The following is an 18842-nucleotide window of genomic DNA, read 5'->3' as shown; positions in this document are numbered from 1 at the left end:
AAAGTATATTTGGATTTTGTTTTCAACTCCCAGAAAGTCAGTAAGGAAAAGAGCACTATGACTTTAATGTATGTAATTTATGTATCTTCAGTCCACTGTGGCTGTGGTGTGGAGGAGCAGCAGTTCAGAGGTGCAGATGGGAACAGGGATGACATGTACAATAATCTGTTGGTGTGCTAGAGTGGAGTTCCTGCAGCAGAGCCAGATCGAGAGTGCTTATGCTTGGTGTGCAAGGAGTCATGGGGATAGTTGCAAAGATTTGGGCCTGATGGCTCAGCAGATGTGTTTACTGGTTTGCTGAGGGGTGAGTACTGGTGCCAAGTTAGTTCTAAACCCTTGTCTCTTACATGAGAAACAGCTGTATCACTACTGGCTTAGCTGTATGAAATTTAAAATGTAATCATCACAAAACTTTCTTTTTTATAGGCGGAGTATGTCCAGCTTGTTACTGAGCTCCGAATGACAAGAGCCATTCAGCCTCAGATCAATGCTTTTTTACAGGGTTTTCATATGTTCATCCCACCGTCCCTCATACAACTGTTTGATGAGTATGAATTGGTAAGGAAGAACACGTTCTTTCTTGTTACAGTAGAGTACAACTCCCATTTAATGCAATTCAGAAACCCCTTGAGGCTTAAGGATGTAATCTACTGGTAGGATACTTGCCTAACATATACAAGGAAGGGGCTTCATCCCCAGAACCATAGAAAATAAAAGCAGGAGTAATTTTGGAGTACTGAGTGGAATTTATTTAATGAAGCATTATTGTTTAGAATTTATTAACAATATTAACAGTTCTTAATGTGAAATGTCGTGAGGTAGGATAAAGAGAAAAATGAAAGAAGTTTTTGATGTCTTTGATATGGAAGATGTGGAAGGCCTGTCATTCCAGAAGCTATGTATTCCATGTTGTTTCTGAAACTGTAGCTTGGTTACATGGAGGTAAAGGTGGCTATTCCTAGCCCCGTATTTAAAGAGTTAAAAGGGGCTTTTCTTGTATTTGTGTATCTTCTCTACTTCGTTATTTTAATGTGTGTGTGTGTGTGTGTGTGTGTGTGTATTTACACCATTATCATATATATAATTTTATAATTCTTTATTTCCATCCTTTGAGTGGTCTACTTTCTTCATTTGAGTCCCCAATGGATGTTTTGTTTTGTTCTTCAATTTGCCTGCCTTTTACTGTGACCTAATAGAATTTATACTTTTATATTATCTGAGTCTGATTTTTGTCTGCTTCCTTTTTGTTGTTGTTAATAAATTACTGTCAAACTTGTTGAGTAGTCTAAAACCTTAACAAGACACAGTATTTTAAAGAGAGCACAGCTGCTGTGGTAGTTACTGCTCTACTACTGTGACAGGTGTCTGAGAGGAACGAGCCTGAGGGAGGAAGGTGGGAACTGATTGATATAGTTCATTATGGTGGCGAAGGCATAGAGCAGGCCTGCCTCTCGCTGTGGGAGCAAGGGCATTAAGGACGCTTGTTCACATCTCAGCAGACCAGGGAGGAAAGACCCAGAGACAGATTTGGCTGAGAGTAGGGGCCTTACAGTGGAATAACTGGACAAGGATTGTGTTAGCTCTTTAAAGCATGGGAGAATTCTGCAGAGAATCCATGTAGGCCTGGACACTTTTTGACTTGGATGATTTTTAATGTTTCTTCCCTCTTGTTGCTTGCTATAGATCTATTAAATTTTTTATCTCATTTTGTTTTAATTTCGGTAAGTTCTACAAGTCTAGATATTTCTCCTGGAGTATCCAGTTCAGTGTAATACGGTTTCAGGGAATGTCTATGGTTTTCTGGATTGTATTGGTAACTGTTGATGCCTTCACTTTCATCTCTGATTCTGTGAGCTTGAATCTTCTCTTAGTTTTGCCATAGGTTTCTTTATTTGTTTATATTTTCAAAGAATCAACTCTTTGTTTCATTGGTTTTTGTATTTTTAAGGTTTCTATTTCAGTAATTTCTACCATGATTTGAGACCTGTTATTTTTTATTATTTTTAACTTTAAAAATTGTGGGGCCGTCTGTCTTTCTGCTTGCTGTGGCATGCATGTGATTGCATGTAGGGACCAAAGGACAACTTGAAGTAGTCGGTTCTCTCCTTTGGCCATGTGGGCTTCTGGGTTCTAATCAGGTCATGAGGTGTGGTGACAGGTGCCTTTACCTGCTCAGCTATCTCTCCAAATTTCTGTCGTAAATGTAGGTATTTATAGCTGTCAACTTCTCCCTTAGGACTGCTTTAATTTATCTTGCAGGTTTTGGTGTGCTGTGTGTTCTTTTTCTTTCAATTCTAGGAAGTTTTTTTCTTTAATGATTCATTCATTATTTAGTAGTGCGTTGTTTAATCTCCCTGAGTTTGTATAGTTTCCCTTGCAGCTTTATTCTGTTGTGGTCAGATAGAATGCAAGAAGTTAATTTAGTTTTGTGTGTATTTGTTGAGACTTGCTTTGTGTCCTAACATCATCTACCTTAGAGAAAGTTGAGTGGACTGCTGAGAAGACTGTGTATGCCTCAGTCAGTGTTGGACACATGTTCTGTAGTCCACTTGCTCTATGATGTCATGTGATTCTAATGTTTCTGGTGTGCTTCTGCTCTGTTGATAGCAGTGCTACATACCCAGCCCCAGGGGAGAGTTTTCCTTTTTCCCTTTCTGCTGTTGCCCTGAGTGGGGCTCTTTTTCCTTAGCTGTTTAGAATGTCCCTTGCTTTTCTACTGTCTCCCCCACACCCCACTTTTCCCCAGCTTACTTTCTTGTGCCTTTGGCCAAGTGTTCCTGAATGTTTCCTGCTCTGTTGCGTTTGGCAGGTTTACCTGTTTTGAAAATAAGTGGAAAACAAACAAAAAATACCTCAGCCTTTTTTGGTGAAACTCATATGTATTGTTGTACATAATTATAATTCACTGAACAGTACTTTATTAAGTCAGCTTCCTTTTGTCGTTCATACTCTTGAACATTGATGGGGTCTTTACAGTTCAAGACTGTTTCAACTAGTTGTGCTGTAACTATTGTAGTTTCTCTTGATGAGAGTATGTGCATATGTTCTGTGTACATGGAGTTCTCATCATAGAACAGGGTCATGCTACACCAAGAAAGGAAACTTTTATAATTTTGTGTACTTACTTAAGGATTCAGATTTGATTCTAGAGTTTTAGTGAGGAGAAAGCACATAGTAGCTCCAATATCCTATCAGTCCCTGTGGGTAGAGAGTCCAAGTAGAGATGAATGTCAGATCGAAAGTAATAACAGGTTATCCCTAGGACATATGTAACAGAGTTCCACTTAGAAGCCTCATGCCAGATGTTGGCACGGCCATCCTGCCATATTGTGCTGCCTCTATCATACCTGAATATCAAAACTCGGAGTCAGAGGAATTTTAGGCAATCTAATTTCTATGACTCATGTTCCATTAGTGTAGCCTTTATAATGTGTAGATTACATCTTGTTCTAACAGTTGTTTTGTATGTGTATCTGTGAATATTCACATACATTTGTAGTTTTTATTTGTGTTTAGAGACAGGGTTTCATGTAGCCCAAGCTGGTGTCAAAGTTGCTATTTAGCTGAGGATGACTTTGAACTTCTAAATCATCCTGCCTCTACCTCCAAAGAGCTAGGATTACAGATGTAGTCCACTTTGTTGTATCTTAAAACGTTCAATTTTTTTTATTGTATTAAAAATAAATTATTGCCTAGGTGTGGTGGTGCATGTCTTTTAATCCTAGCATTCAAGGGGGCAGAGACAAGCAGATCTCTGTGAGTTCAAGGCCAGCTAGGGCTACACAGTAAGACCTGGTCTTACTCCCTGCCTCCCCCCCCAAAAAAAACCCTCAAAACAATCTTGTTAAAAAAAAAAAAAAAGAGAGAGAGAGATTAATTGGAACTTACAGTACTTTTGCTATATGAACTTTATTGTGAATTTCTCTTTTGTTATTTGTCATCTTAACTTTTAAACTTAGTTCTTAGGAATTAAAAAATAAATCATTAAATGTCACCGCTCTAGAGGTGGTGGGAGCTGGGAGAATGGAGCCCCCATATGAGGTGGATAACTCTGGTGCAATAGCCAGTTTGATTCGCAGCATCAGACGATTTATAGTCTGAGGCTTAAGTGTACATGAGTAAAGTGTGCAGTCACAAATCACACGTGGCAGGTAAGTTGCATGTGGTAGATAAGCGACATGCAGCAAAAACTTTTCCATAAAGGCATATAAACAAGTACCAGTAGGCAGTTGGAACAGATAAGCTGAAGTAAATTCACTCCTTTTCGATACACCTGGGAGGACCATGAAAATACATGCCAAGAACATCTGTGGTTTTGAAGAAACTGACGTCACAAGACTCTTGTCTTGGTTTCTTGGAGTTTTCTCACAAGCATTCAGAAATCTCCATATATAGCTCTCTTCTTAGACTGTGTTCTGACAATAAAATAATCAAGCAATGTCTATTAAGAGTGTAAAACAAAAACAGAACAAAACAAAAAACCCATGCTACGTTTAATTCTTGCATGGAGACAAGAGGCCAGTGGATTTCTGTGAGTTCCAGGCCAGTCTGGTCTACACAGTGAGACTCTGTCTCACAAAAAAAAAAAAAAAAAAAAAAAAAATTTCTCTCCTTAAATTACAACAAATGTGATATTCATAAAAGAGTTCGAATTTTTTTAAGAGTGCAGTTGTAATAATTATTTCATAATTTTATTCATAATAATTTTGGAATTTTATTCATAATTATTATAAAAGAATAATGATATTAAAAGCTTATCTTTAGTCTGAAAGGGAAGATGATTAAACTCATGAATTCTAAGAAACATGTAAAATTCATTTCCATGCTCTTTTGCAGATCTGTGTCAGCCTACCAGGGAGCAGAGTTTTCTCAGGGGGTTCAAGTAAAGGAGTCCCTTAACAAAGGGACTATTATAGCAGTGCTTATAAGGAATAAAGAAGACCTGGCAATAGTAGGAAGCCTTTGTGGCTGCTGTTGAAAGAGACAGGTAGAAGAATTGTAGTGAAGGGCCCTGTGTGAGAGTGAATTGCCAAGGAGAGGCTCTGTGGTACTAGTTACAGTCTGAGAGACAGGGTTACTACAAAACTATAGTGCTGAAGCAAGAAGGGAACAGAGATCTCCTAACCTGTGGGCCTACCTGCTTTTCAGTGGTCAGACTCTTCCCTGAAGTTAGTAAGGAAGAGAGCCAGTCTGCAGAGAGGAGCCTAGAGAGTGTATTAGGAGTGCCCAAAAGAAGCACTCATGCAACTGGCAAGGAGGACGGTGGATACTCACCGACAGTTCTAAATCATGTGGTCTTGGGATGAGCTCTTATACAAGGGCCTTTGTTTATGTGGGCTATTATACCAGTGGCTAATTGCTGCATTTGAAATTAAATTAGAAGTGAGAAGTGCTTTATTAATTATATTAACACAAATAACATATTTATTTAGAAATTAAGAAATGAAAACTATTCCAAGAAAGAACAAAAATAGTGAGAAAAGTGACCCTGGTTTTGTAAATTTGTGATGCCTGGCTAAATAAACCATAGGTTCTCATGTCTGCTTCCATTACTATCAGTTGCACTTCGTTATTTGGTTGAAGTAGATGAAGAAAATCCAGTTTCACATGGAAAGCATCAAAGAGACTCTTACTGACCTATTGAATAGATTTCAAAACTCCTCAAGGTTCTCAGACATTGTTAGTTTATAGAGCATAGACTGCTCTAGTTCTTACAAGTCATGACTTTGAATTCTTTCCCTCACCTCACTGAGGTTTCCAACTGTGGAACGTGGGCTGGTTCACATACATAGGTGCTCTCTTGGTTCCCTTCCCCATGGAACACTTGATGAGTATTTGGGCTTTCTTGATTAACTTCAGTTGTATGGTGTAGATTTGTGTGTTTGAAGATACTTAGGAGGACTGAGGATGTTTCTTTGTGGTTGTGTGCTTGCCTAGTGTATACAAGGCCCCCAGGATCCATGCCTAGCACTGCAAACAAAGCCACTTAGAAAATAGTCATTTTTTTTTTTTTTACTACGTTGGAGAAAATTGACTTCAGAAGATACGAATTACTCCAAATAGAATTCACATGAGGCTAAATCCTTTTTTTATTAAAGAAGAAAAAATGATTGTTTGTTGATGAACTTTCTATTTGTTTACTATTCAGGCTTTTGTTGTCACTTTCATGTTGAGAATATGATCTAGTGGAATTTAACATATTTGTAAAGAATATAAAAATAAAGTGAACCAGAGGCAATACTTACAGAATCGTTGCACATAGAAATTTTGTTGTGTATGTTTACTCTAAATATCCAAGCTACCACCCTTTTTATGTTTTATATTGTATCAAGTGGATCCATCCCCTCATGTCACATTTAAAATATCACCATGGAGGGTTCTTCCTTATGTAGTACTTATTATTGATGACATGTAGAAATGGTCACAGAAATGAACCGGGTTTATATGGGATTAGTTTCTAATTAAGGCAAATTTACTGTTTAAATGGAATGACTTTTTTTCCCCAAAGAAGATTAATGAAATATTTCTCTTCTTCCCCCAAGGAGCTACTGCTTTCTGGCATGCCAGAAATTGATGTGAATGATTGGATAAAAAATACAGAATACACAAGTGGCTATGAAAGAGAAGATCCAGTCATTCAGGTAACACCCCTCTGGAGCTTAGAATGAAGTTAGGTTTGCCGTTTAATTTTGTAAGCTCTTAGTTCTGTTGGATGGGAATACATATCCATTAACAAAATAAAGATTTTGCATAAATTCTTCTTTGGGGGATATTGCATATGAAAGTCTTATGTGAAGTCATCTTTGATAAATGAGTTTCAGAGAATGAAATGTGCTTTATGAATATTGCATTTCTGTTTCTAATAAGTCTACATTTGCCCTGAAATAACTAAATTGTGGTTATTCTTGGTAGTGGTTCTGGGAAGTTGTGGAAGACATCACTCAAGAAGAGCGAGTTCTTCTTTTGCAGTTTGTTACTGGCAGGTAAGAAGTGCTTTTATGATAACATTGAGAGAGTTATTGTATTGCATTTCTAATGACCAAGACAGTAATCACAGAAAAACAACCAAAATGAAGAACCAATACTCTGAATTTGTTTCTTACACCTCTGTCCATATTTTAGGTATCAAACAAGTGATTATTTACATATTGAAAGTAGAAATCATTTATAGTAGTACTAAATCTCTAATATATTTCAGAAACTTTAATTTTTAATATATTTTATGTTCTTGGTTAATTTAACAGTAAAGGCACTCAGTTTGTGCAGTCACACATGAACACACACAGTCTCTCTGATTCACACTGTCTTAGTTTGGATTTCTGTTGTGTGACAAAATACCATGACCAGAAAGCAAGATGGGGAGGAAAGGGTTTATTTGGCTGAAATGTCTACATTGTAGTCCATCATTGAAGGAAGTCAGGACAGGAACTCAAAGAGGGCATGAACCCAGAGGCAGGAGCAGATGCAGAGGCCTTGAGGGGGCTGCCCTTGCTCCACATGGCTCTCTCAGCCTGCTTTCTATACAGCCCAGATCTACCTTCCTACCCTCAAAGTGGGCTGTGCTCTCCAACATCCATCATTAATCAAGGAAATAGCCCACAGACTTGCCTACAGGCCAATTTGATGGAGACATTTTCTTAATTGAAGTTCCCTCTTCACAGATGACCTAACTTCTGCTCAAATTGATAAAAAACAACCAGCACAAGTGTGAATCTATATAGTATATATGTAGTTTTTAAAAGACCGTTATTTTCTTGTTTTAAAAGTATTATACAACCATTTTAGACAATTGGAAAATGGAGAACATGAAAGAAAATGAAGTTCCCATCAGGTAATCTCACCATCCAGAGGCGGCCACACTGATCCATTTGTCCCATGCTCCATCTTTAAGCCATATAAATGAAAACTAGTTGAAATCATTCTGTAATCAGGTTTTATTAAATTAGTAAGACATGACAGTTGACAGATTATAGACTAAAGATATGAAAGAAAGCCTTGTTAATTTTTTTTGCCTTTGAGTATTAAATATTCAGAGATTTTTAAGCATTATATTTTTTAAGGCTAGATAATTTATATAGATAAACCAAAAAAACAGACAAAATAAACAACCTAATCACCTCTAATCTCAATCCCTAAAGATAACCAGTTAATTTTTATGTTACCATTCTATATATGTAAATTTTAATTTTTTAAACCATGTTTCTTGTTTTATAACTTTTTGAAATTTTCAGTGTTCCTTATATAGATTTATTCAGTTTCAATAGCTTGTGTGTTCTTAGGTCTTAAACTTTATTAGTAAAGCTTCCTGTTTCATATAATGCTATAAAAATTAAGAAATTCTAATATGTGTGACATTAATATGGGAAGATTGGTGTAAGATTATGTTGGACTGGGAATGTAGCTGAATGATAGGAATGTCCAGTGAGCACATAGAAAGTCCTCAGCACAACACTACAGAAAACAAGAGGATATTCATTTTTATACCTCAGTCTCTGTAATAGTTCATTTACCTTTCAGAAAGGTGTGACGTTGATGTTGTTGGGGAATGAAAACTCAGTTCCCCCTTTTCCCCTTGGCTAGGCAGGAGATTGAACTTCCTCCCTCCCTCCCCCCTCCCTTCATCCCTCCCTTCTTTTATTTGAGACAGGCTTCCACTGTGTAGCTGTTGCTACCCTGGAACTCACTCTATAGGCCAGGCTGGTCTCAAACTCACAGAGATCCACCTGCCTCTTGTCTCCCAAGTACTGGGATTAAAGGTGTGCCCACCACTGCCCAGCTCAAACTTTTTTGTTTTTAAATCAACACAATATGTGTTCATTTGAACTTTTTTATTGTATACTTTTTTGTATAATTTCAATTCCTGTCTTATTTTTGCCCATTACTCCAGTCATTAAAAAATTAGCATTAAGCTTCTTTTTAATATATTGACATTAGTTGTGCATATGTTTTTGTGAATTTATCATTTTTCTTTTGACTTTAACATACAGGGTCTTAAAGAATTTAATTTTATAAACTGAAAACCTTAAATTACTGTTAGCAAATTATCAGTACTTTATATAAATCCTTTATTCTCAAGATTATATTTTTAAATGTGTGTATATATATGTGTGTTGTGTATATATGTGTGTGTTCTGTGTGCACTTCTTTGTACAGGCACACATTCACATCAGCATTCATGTGTGGAGATCAGAAGCCAACAGCAGCTTCCTTCTTTTATTGTTCTTCATCTTATTTTCTTGCCATGCTTTCCCAGTGAGCCTGGAGGGCACTGATTGGTAGTGAGCTCAGGGGATCAGCCTGTCTCCACTTCCACAGCACCAGCATTACAGATGTGCCACTGTTCCCTGCTTTTATGTGAATGCCAGGAATTTGCACATTGGTCCTCATGCTTAGGCAGGCAGCAAGCACTCTTATCAACTAAGCCACCTCCCCACCCCCATCGACATTTTTTGTTAGCTGTTTAATTTTTACATCCCCCCCCTTTTTTTTTTAAATTTAATTTTTTTTTCAGGTTTCTTCCTAACCCCTGATGGCTCATCTCTTTCATTACTCTCTTCCTCTGTCCTGCCCCCTGTTGGTTGTTTTTGCTCTTTTTAGGGGGCCCACTACCCAGCTCCCAAATAAGTCACACATGGAGACTTATTCTTAATTATAAATGCCTGGCCTTAGCTTGACTTGTTTCTTGCCAGCTTTCCTTAACTTAAATTATCCCTTTTGCCCCTGGGCTTTGCCCATTCTCTTACTTCTGTAAATCTTACTCTTACTCTGTGGCTGGCTGTGTAGCTGGGTGTCTGGCCCCTGGAGTCTTCCTCCTTCTCTGGCTACTTCTTCTTTCCTCCCAGATTTCTCTTTCTATCTGTTCTCTGCCTACCTGCCCACCCATCCTTTATCCTGCCTTACTATTGGCTATTCAGTTCTTTATTAGACCATCAGGTTTTTTAGACAGGCACAGTAACATAGCTTCACAAAGTTAAACAAATGCAACATAAACAAAAGTAACACACCTTAAAATAATATTCTACAACAGTCCCCAACCCACCCAACCTCATGTTCCTATACCCCCCCTCCTCCCTGGCCCCCGACTCCCCCACCACCCCCAGTTTACTCAGGAGATCTCTTCCATTTCCCCTTCCCAGGGAAATCCATGCATCCCTCTTTGGGCCCTCCTTGTTATCTAGCCTCTCTGGGGCTGTGGATTATAGCCTGGTTATCCTTTGCCTTATAGCTAATATCCACTTATAAGTGACTATATACTATTTTTGTCTTTCTAGATCTGGGTTACCTCACTCAAGATGATTTTTTTCTAATTCCATCTATTTGCCTGCAAATTTCATGATGTCATTGTTTTTTACTGCTGAGTAGTATTCCATTGTGTAAATGTACCACATTCTCTTTATTCATTTATTGGTTGAGGGACATCTAGGTTTTTCCAGGTTCTGGCTATTATAAATAATGCTTCTATGAACATAGTTGAGTAAGTGTCCTTGTGGTATGATTGAGCATCCTTTGGGTATATGCCTAAGAGTAGTATCATTTGGGTCTTGAGGTAGATTGATTCCCAATTTTCTGAGAAACTGCCATATTGACTTCCAAAGTGGCTGTACAAGTTTGTACTCCCACCAGCAGTGGAGGAGTGTTCCCCTTGCTCCACGTCCTCTCCAGCATGAGCTGTCACTTGTGTGGACTTTTGTTCACAGTATACAGAATAGTAGGGCTTTAGGGGTGCTTTGTGCCATAAAGCTTAAAGACTAATTCAACTTCGATGTTAATAGTGGGAGACCTTCTGGTATTCACTTATTCATTTATGCCAAGGACTGAGTTCAGGACTCACTCCTGTGTGTTAGGCAGGCAAGCTTGCACCGAGCTCATCCTCAGCCTGTTTATTTGTTTGTTTGTTTAATTTGTCTTTTAAATTCGGTTGTGTGAAGAACAGTAGTAGACTGTTTATCCAGACACTGAAATACTATGGTACCATTTGTGTAAGGGTCAGTGACAGCACTTCTTTTCTCGTCCTGTCTTAGTAAAGTGATGATACTCTTGAATTTTGCCTTTATAAATAATTAGAACAGTTTAACATTTTATTCCTGGTCACTCTGTTAATTTTATAGATAAAAGTGATAACACATAGACTAATTAATATTGTGTTTTTAATTGTAAAAGATATATCTGTCTATTCTATTATCCAAAGGAAGAATGCTCATGCATTTGTGATTTATTAACAAGTTCCAGATCTTTGCTCCCTATATGACTGGGGATTGAACCCAGGGCCTCAAGTATGCTAGGCCAAGTGCTTTACCACGGAGCCACATCGTAGAGCCCCCTGTTTACTTTATCTTTTTTTAAGTTGAAAATAGATTTTTTCAGACAATGTATTCTGATTATGGTCTCCCTCCCCAAACTCTTCCCAGGTCTTTCCCCTCTCCAAATCCACACGCTTTAGTTCCTCTGTTAGAAAACAGAGGCTTCTAAAGGAAAAAAGAACACCAGACCTGAAGCAGGACAGAACAAACGGGGAAAAGATCCATAGAAAAGCACAAGAAACAGACAATCCCACACACAGACAATCCATAGAAACAGAACTGGAAACCATGATATATAACCTTACAGGTTAAAAAGACCTGATAATATAAGACAAAGAATGTATAAAATATTATTGAATTGGCCATGGGATATACCCTTCAGTGTGGTTTGTATACCCAGTGAGACTCCATTAGAGAAAACTAATTTTCCCTTTGCATGTGGTTGTCAATTGAAAATAGCTTCTGGGTTTGGGATGGGGATTGTGTCTACTTACTCCTGCAGCACTGGGACCCCATCTGGCATAGACCTGTGCAGGCCTTGTGCATGTGACATCAGTCTCTGAGTTCCTATGTGTCTAGAATGTTATGTCTAGAAGACCTTGTTTCCTTGGTGTTCTTCATTCTCACTGACTCTTACAGTCTTTGTGCCTCCTCTTCTGCAGTTCCCTAAACCCTAAACGGAGGGAGTTGATGGTTAGGACTGAATGTTCCAAGGTCTCTCACTCTCTGCACATTGTCCCATTATGGGTCTCTGTATTTGTTCCCATCTACTGCAGATGGAAGCTTATCTGATGGTGGCTGAGTAAGACACTGATCTATGAATCTAGCAGAATGTTGTTAGGAGTCATTGAACTACTATGTTCCTTTGGCAGAACTGTAGTGGTTGGGTTTCTTCTAGGTGCATGACCTCTTGGTTTGAGGTTATTGGTGCCCTGAGCAGTGTTGGCCATGGGTTCTATCCTAGGGACTGGACCTTAAGTCCAGTCAGTGACTCGGTACTCACAACGTTTGTGCCGCCATTGCCCCAGTGTATTGTGCAGGCAGGTTACAGATCCAGAGGTTGTAGCATGGTTAGTGTCTACCCTTCTCCTCTGGTAGTGTGCAGAGTCCCTTTCAATACCATAAATACTAGTCAGTAGGGATGAAGGCTTTAGGTAGGCACCGGCTCAGCTTGTCCGTGGTCAAGCTGTTGGGTTGGTGTCCCCTTACCGTCAGTTTCTGGAGAGCAGCCAGTATGCCTTGGCAATAGCCTGGGTTGTTTGAGTGTTCCCATGGGACCCTTTGGCCAACAGCCTGATTAGATGTGGAAATGGAGATTTCATTTGGTGGTGAGAGCTGTCTAGTAGGGGCTTAGTCTCCGTGTTATTTGGTAATCCCATTTAGATTTCTTTCACATATGAGTATACTTTAAGTTCCACTGTATTACATTTCCATATGACCCTTCAAATAGCCCTTAGTTTTACTTTTCTCTCCTCGTATCCTCCCTTCTTCCCCCTCCCCATTTGATCATTCCATTTGATCTCCTACCCCATCCATCCATAGCTGTCTATTCTTTTTCCCATTACTAGGGAGATTCACGCCTCCACAGTCCCTTACTCTATACCAGTGATTCTTAACCTTCTTCATGCTGTGACCATTTAATGCAGTTCTTCATGTTGTGGTGACCCCTCCCCACCATAACATTGTTTTCATTGCTACTTTATAACTAAATTTGCTACTGTTATGAACCATAATGTAAATATCTGTATTTTCTGATGGTCTTAGGTGACCCCTGCAAAAGGGTCATTTGGACTCCAAAGGGGTCGCAACCCAAAGGTTGAGAACCACTGCTCTACATCTAACTTCTGTGGTTATATGGATTGGAGCCTGCTTATTGAGGAAGACTCAACAGCTAACATCAACATATAAGCAAATACATACCTTATTTGTCTTTTTGGGTCTATTACATCACTCAGGATGGTATTTTCTAGCCCCATCCATATTGTGGGATATTACTTTAACTGTGTAAAGGTTTGTTACATTTGTTTATGCCGCATTTATTTAATTACGTAAAGGTGTGCTGCTGTTTTACCTTGCCTGCCTAAGGCAGCTGATTGGTCTAATAAAAAACTGAACAGCCAATAGCTAAGCAGTACAGGGATAGTCAGGGCTGGCAGACAGAGAGAATAAATAGGAGGAGGAATCTAGGCTCAAGAGAGAACAAGAGAAGGGGAGAATGAGAGAGATGCCCAGGGCCAGCCAGGCATGGAGTAGGACATATAGAATGAAAAAAAGGTAAAAAGCCCTGAGGCAAAACATAAATGAAAAAAATCAGGTTAATTTAAGCTATAAGAGCTAGTGGGACAGTCATAAGATAAGACTGAGCATTCATAACTAGTAAGTCTGTGTCATGATTTGGGAACTGGTTGGTGGCCCAAAAGAAAGCCTGATACACATCTGTTTATCTGCAAATTTCATTTTTTTAACAGTTGAGCAATAGTCCATTGTATAAATGTACCACATTTTCTTTATTCGTTCATCCTTTGATGAACACCCAGGTTGTTTTCCAGGTTCTGGCTGTTATGAATAGAGCAACAGTGAACATGGTTGTGCAGGTGTCTGTGTAATAGGATGCAGAGTCCTTTGGACATATGCCTGAGAATGGTCAAGTTAGATCTGGAGGTAGATTTGTTTCCAGCTTCCTGAGGAACCACCACACTGATCACCATAGAGGGTGTACAAGTGTGCACTACCACAGACAGCAGATGAGAGCTCCCCTTACCCACATCCTTAACAGTATGACCTGCCATTTGTTTTATTCATCTTGGCCATTCTAACATGAAATCTAAAAGTAGTTTTGATTTGCATTTCCCTGATGACTAAGAGTTTTGAATATTTCTTTCAGTGTAACTCAGCAATTTGTGTTTCTTCTTTTGAAAATTCTGTTTACATCTATACCCCACTTTTATTTTTATTTTTTTAAGAATTTTTTTTATTCATTTTACATACCAACCACAGATCCTCCTCTCATCCCTCCTTCCACTTTCCCTCAGCCTCCCTCTCCCCAGCTCTCACCCCTCCTCCAGAAGGGTAAGGCCTCCCATGGGGAGTCAGCAGAGCCTGTTACATTCAGTTGAGGCAGGACCATGCAGGTTCCACAACTGTCCGCCTAAAGTTCGTGAGTTCCTATGAGCTTGGTTCAGTTGTCTCTGTAGATTTCCTCATCGTGATCTTGACCTCCCTTGCTCATATAATCCCTCTTTCCTCTCTTCGACTGAACTCCCAGAGCTCAGCCTAGTACTTGGCTGTGATGCTCTGCATCCGCTTCCATCAGTTACTGGATGAAGGCTCTATGATGACAGTTAGGTATTCACCAATCTGAATACTGGGGTAGGCCAGTTCAGGCACCCTCTCCACTATTGCTAGTAGTCTAAGCTGGGGTCATCCTTGTGGATTCCTGGGAATTTCCCTATCACCAGGTTTCTCACTTACCCCATAATGTCTCCCTTTGTCAAAATATCTCTTTCATTGCTCTCCTACTCCATCTCTGTTCCAGCTCAACCATCCTGTTCCCTTATATTCTCATCCCCATCCCTTACCCTCTATTACCCCTCTTGTCCCCAGTACACTCATGGAGATCTCCTCTATTTCCCCTTCCCAAGGTGATCCACGTGTCCCTCTTAGGGTTCTCCTTGTTTCCTAGCTTCTCTGGAGCTGTGGATTGTAGTCTGGTTATCCTTTGCTTCACATCTAGTATCCACTTACGTGAGTACATACTGTGTTTATCTTTCTGAGTCTGCATTACCTCACTCAGGATGGCATTTTCTAGTTCCATCCATTTGCCTGCAAATTTCATGATTGTACCCCATTTTTAAATTTTTTTTGTGGGGGGTGGGTCTTCAACTGAAACTTTACCTATTAAACACTGCATTTATCTGTGGATGCCAGTATTGCCTCTACATTTTAGCCTTGGTAAAAATTGTGTCTGTGAACATGGATATAGAAATATTTCTTTGAGTCTTTGTCTATAGTTCTTTTGAATATAAGCTTAAAAATGGAACTGCTGAATCATATTGTAGCCTTGCCTCCCTTTCTGAGACGGTGTATCCGAGGGTAGTGATCTTGAAGTCTCTACTTGATCTTCCTGTCTCTACTTCCTGAGTGCTGGGAATGTAGGCATGCACTGCATGCCTAGTTTTATGTGGTTCTAAGATCTAGCTCAGAGCTTTACTCATGCTTTTAACAAGCACCTTACCAAGCGAGCTCCATCCCCAGCTCTGGTTCTGTTTATAATTTTGAGGAATTGTCAAACTGTTTCTTACAGGGATTGAAGTGATGTCACCTGAGAGGTCTCCACATTTTTACTAGTACTTTGTTTAAAATGTAAACGATCATCTTACTGAGCATGAACTGATGTTCTTTTGTAGCTTGGATTCCCATTTCCCTGAAGATTAATGATGCTGAACTTCTTTCATGTGCTGAACTAGCCATATATCTCTGGAGGACCTAGTCCAGCCCCTTGATAATGTTAAGCAGCCTGGGTTTTGTTGTTAGGCATTCTTTAGGGATTCTGGGTATCAGTCCTTACCTGTTCTTATTCTCAGCAGATGTTCCTCTGTATTTTCTTCTCATGTTTTTATAGTTCTAATTATAAGGATGTTTAAGTCTTTGATCTGTCTTTAGCTAATCTTTCTATGAGGTATGAGTAATAGTCCAACTTCAATTAAAATTATTATAGCAAATAATCTAGCTGTTCCAACACATCTTGTTGAATGAGGCTTTCCCCATTGAATTTTTTTTTTTTTTTTTTTTTTTGAGAATGAGAGTGGGCATTGAGACAGGTTCTCTTGGAAACCAGGCTGCCTTTGAATTCACTGTGTAGGTAAGGATGACCTTGAACTTCCTGATTCTTGTCTTCACATCCAGAGAACTGGGATTTCAGCCACTATGCCTGGTTATGTTCAGTACTGAGGCTTAAACAAGGGTCTCCTGCATGCCTATTGCATGTTCTTGGCATTCTTGTCAAAAATGACTAGACGATGTTTGAAGGGGCATATTTCTGGGTTGTTTTATTTATTTATCTATATGTCTGTCATAACATTCTTATGACTATACTTCCATGATAAATTTAAAATCAAACTGTGTTTCCAATCAACATTTTTTCAAATTGTGCTGAATTATATTGGTGCTATGAGGACCAGGCTGATCTTGAGCTTAAGTTTCTTTTGCCTTATGTCTTATGCTCCTGAACAGCAAGGACTCAAGTAGCATGCACAGCCACCTGTATGCTGTGATTTGTGTATCAGAAAACCTTTTAAGTATGGTCACATTTGGCTCACCCTAGATGTCTATTAAAAATAATTTTAAAAAATTTTGTGTGTGTAAAATGAAATTTTATTCAGCTACAAAGAAAGAAAATGAATCAGTGACAAAAAGAAATTATCACATGACTTCTGTCATATGCAGAATCTAGATTTAAATTATGTATAAACATGTATGTATGTTGGCCATGAAATTAAAGAGTACTATGGGAGGAGAAGAGGTCTGCAAGGAGAGGAGAAGGAAAGCAAGAGAAGGCAGTAAAATTTACATGTAACATGGAAGTGGGAGGCAGGGCTGTTGGGGAAATGAAGGGGACCAGCAAGGAGGAGGGGGTATTGGGGAAAAGGACTATGAGGAGGGTGAGTAAGAACAAAATATAATGAGATGTGTATGAAAATGCTGTAATGAAGCCCAGTGACTTTGTATGATAACAATTAAAAGATGTGGAAAAGTACACATTTAATATTTATACGTTAAATGTGTATCCTATTCTAATTTCCTCTAGAGGTACTGTAGCAGCTGCCATTGTAATTGAGTCATTTTTTCCATTATTTTTTGTCATGCTATAGCTCTCACTCGGTCTTGTGTCTTCTGAGCAAGTACATTTCCATTGGCTACACCCCCAGCTCCAAGATTAATTTGTTTAAACACGACACATACATAGAGTAATTTGAAATAATTTATTTTAAAATGCATAGAACTTGAAAAGTTGTAATTATACTTTGTATAGCTGTGTACCCAGGATTAAAAACTTTAGTTGGTGTATTATGCCTTAAATTTTGGCCTTCTGTGGTCTTAAATTTTTTACACAACAGTTAAAAAATAATATTTGAGGGCAAGGAAGATGGTTTGTGGTAAACTGCTTCCTATACAAGTGTGAGTACCTGAGTTTGGATCCTCAGAACCCATGTAAAAGCTGGATGTGGTGGCGTGTGCACATAAGCCTGGCAGCAGTGGGCAGAGGCAACCAGTGCAGCGGAAGTGGTGAGCTTCAGGTTCAGTGGGAGACTGTCTCAGAAAATAAGGTGGAAAGAATAGAGGAGATGCCTGAAGTCACATCTGTGTATCTACACATGCATGCACAGGGTGAGCACACACACGAACGACACACATTGTATGTTCGCTCTTCTCCGTATCTGGAAAGATGAATGCCAAATGCTTTGTGCCTGGGTATTTTTCACAAAGAAGGAAATCACTGGATGACAACATGTAAGGAGAAAGGGTTTATTTTCTCCCACAGTTCCAGGAGGGAGACCGTCCCTCATGGTGGGGGGGATGTGCATAGCAGCAAACGGAGGAGGACTGGGACAGGAGCAGGAAGCAGGGCCAGGTTATAAAACATCAAGACTGACCCTCACCGACAGACTTTCCCCAGCAAGCCTCTACCTCCTAAAGCGGTGGTTCTCAACCTTCCTAATGCTGTGACTTAATACAGTTCCTCATGTTGTGGTGACCCCCACCATAAAATGATTTCACTGCTACTTCATAACTGTAATTTTGCTCCTGTTAGGAATCGTAGTGTAAATATCTCTGTTTTCGGAAGGTCTTAGGTGAACCCTGTGACTCACAGGTTGAGAACCACTGTCCTAAAGGTCCACAACACTCCCAAATAGTAATGCCAGCTGGGGACCAAGTGTTCAACCACATGAGTTTATAGAGGACATTGCACATTCAAACAACAACAATCCATTTATTCAGAAACATTTAGCAGCTATGAGTTGACAGGCAGTTTTGTTAATCTCAAGGATATAAATCCCACTGATGCGGATGTAAAATAGGATGTGCTTGAGAGTCGTAGTTGAATAGGGAGGCACACAAAACTAAACCTTTTTTCTTAGGGTTTCTATTGTTGAGATAAATCACCATGACCTTAACCAACTTGGAGAGGAAAGGGTTTATTTTGCTTACACGTCCACATTTGAGTCTGTCAGTGAAGAAGTCAGTGCAGGAACCTGGAGGCAGGAGCTGATGCAGAGGCCATAGAGGAGCCCTGCTTGCTTAGCCTGCCGCCTTAGAGCACCCTGTACCGCCAGCCAAGGGGTGGCACTGCCCACAGTGAGCGGGCCCTCCCACATTAATCACTAATCAAGAAAACGCGTCACAGCCTTGTCTACAGGACAGTGTGGTGGGGACATATTCTCAATTGAGAGTCCTTCCAAAATGACTCTCGCTGTGTCAAATTGACCCAAAACTAGCTAGCACATTACCGTAAACACAGCGTGTAGCCAGTTAAAAGTATAG

At 39.4% G+C, this 18842-nt stretch overlaps 1 protein-coding gene across 4 annotated transcripts in view; it reads left to right on the top strand.

The window, feature by feature from the left end:
* Positions 1 to 18842, top strand: part of Hace1 (HECT domain and ankyrin repeat containing E3 ubiquitin protein ligase 1) — a 115504-nt gene that overhangs the window by 94115 nt on the left and 2547 nt on the right. For 2 of the 4 annotated variants that reach the window (XM_059272433.1, XM_059272431.1), the window contains 3 exons: positions 427 to 558; positions 6543 to 6641; positions 6913 to 6983. In XM_059272433.1, coding sequence (XP_059128416.1) covers positions 427 to 558; positions 6543 to 6641; positions 6913 to 6983 — 302 coding nt within the window. The remainder of the gene's footprint in view (positions 1 to 426; positions 559 to 6542; positions 6642 to 6912; positions 6984 to 18842) is intronic. The other 2 variants (XM_059272432.1, XM_059272434.1) reach the window with 2 other exon arrangements.

Source organism: Peromyscus eremicus, chromosome 8b, assembly GCF_949786415.1.
Source record: "Peromyscus eremicus chromosome 8b, PerEre_H2_v1, whole genome shotgun sequence".
Taxonomy (NCBI): Eukaryota; Metazoa; Chordata; class Mammalia; order Rodentia; family Cricetidae; genus Peromyscus; species Peromyscus eremicus.
This window is presented reverse-complemented; position numbering and strand designations above follow the sequence as displayed.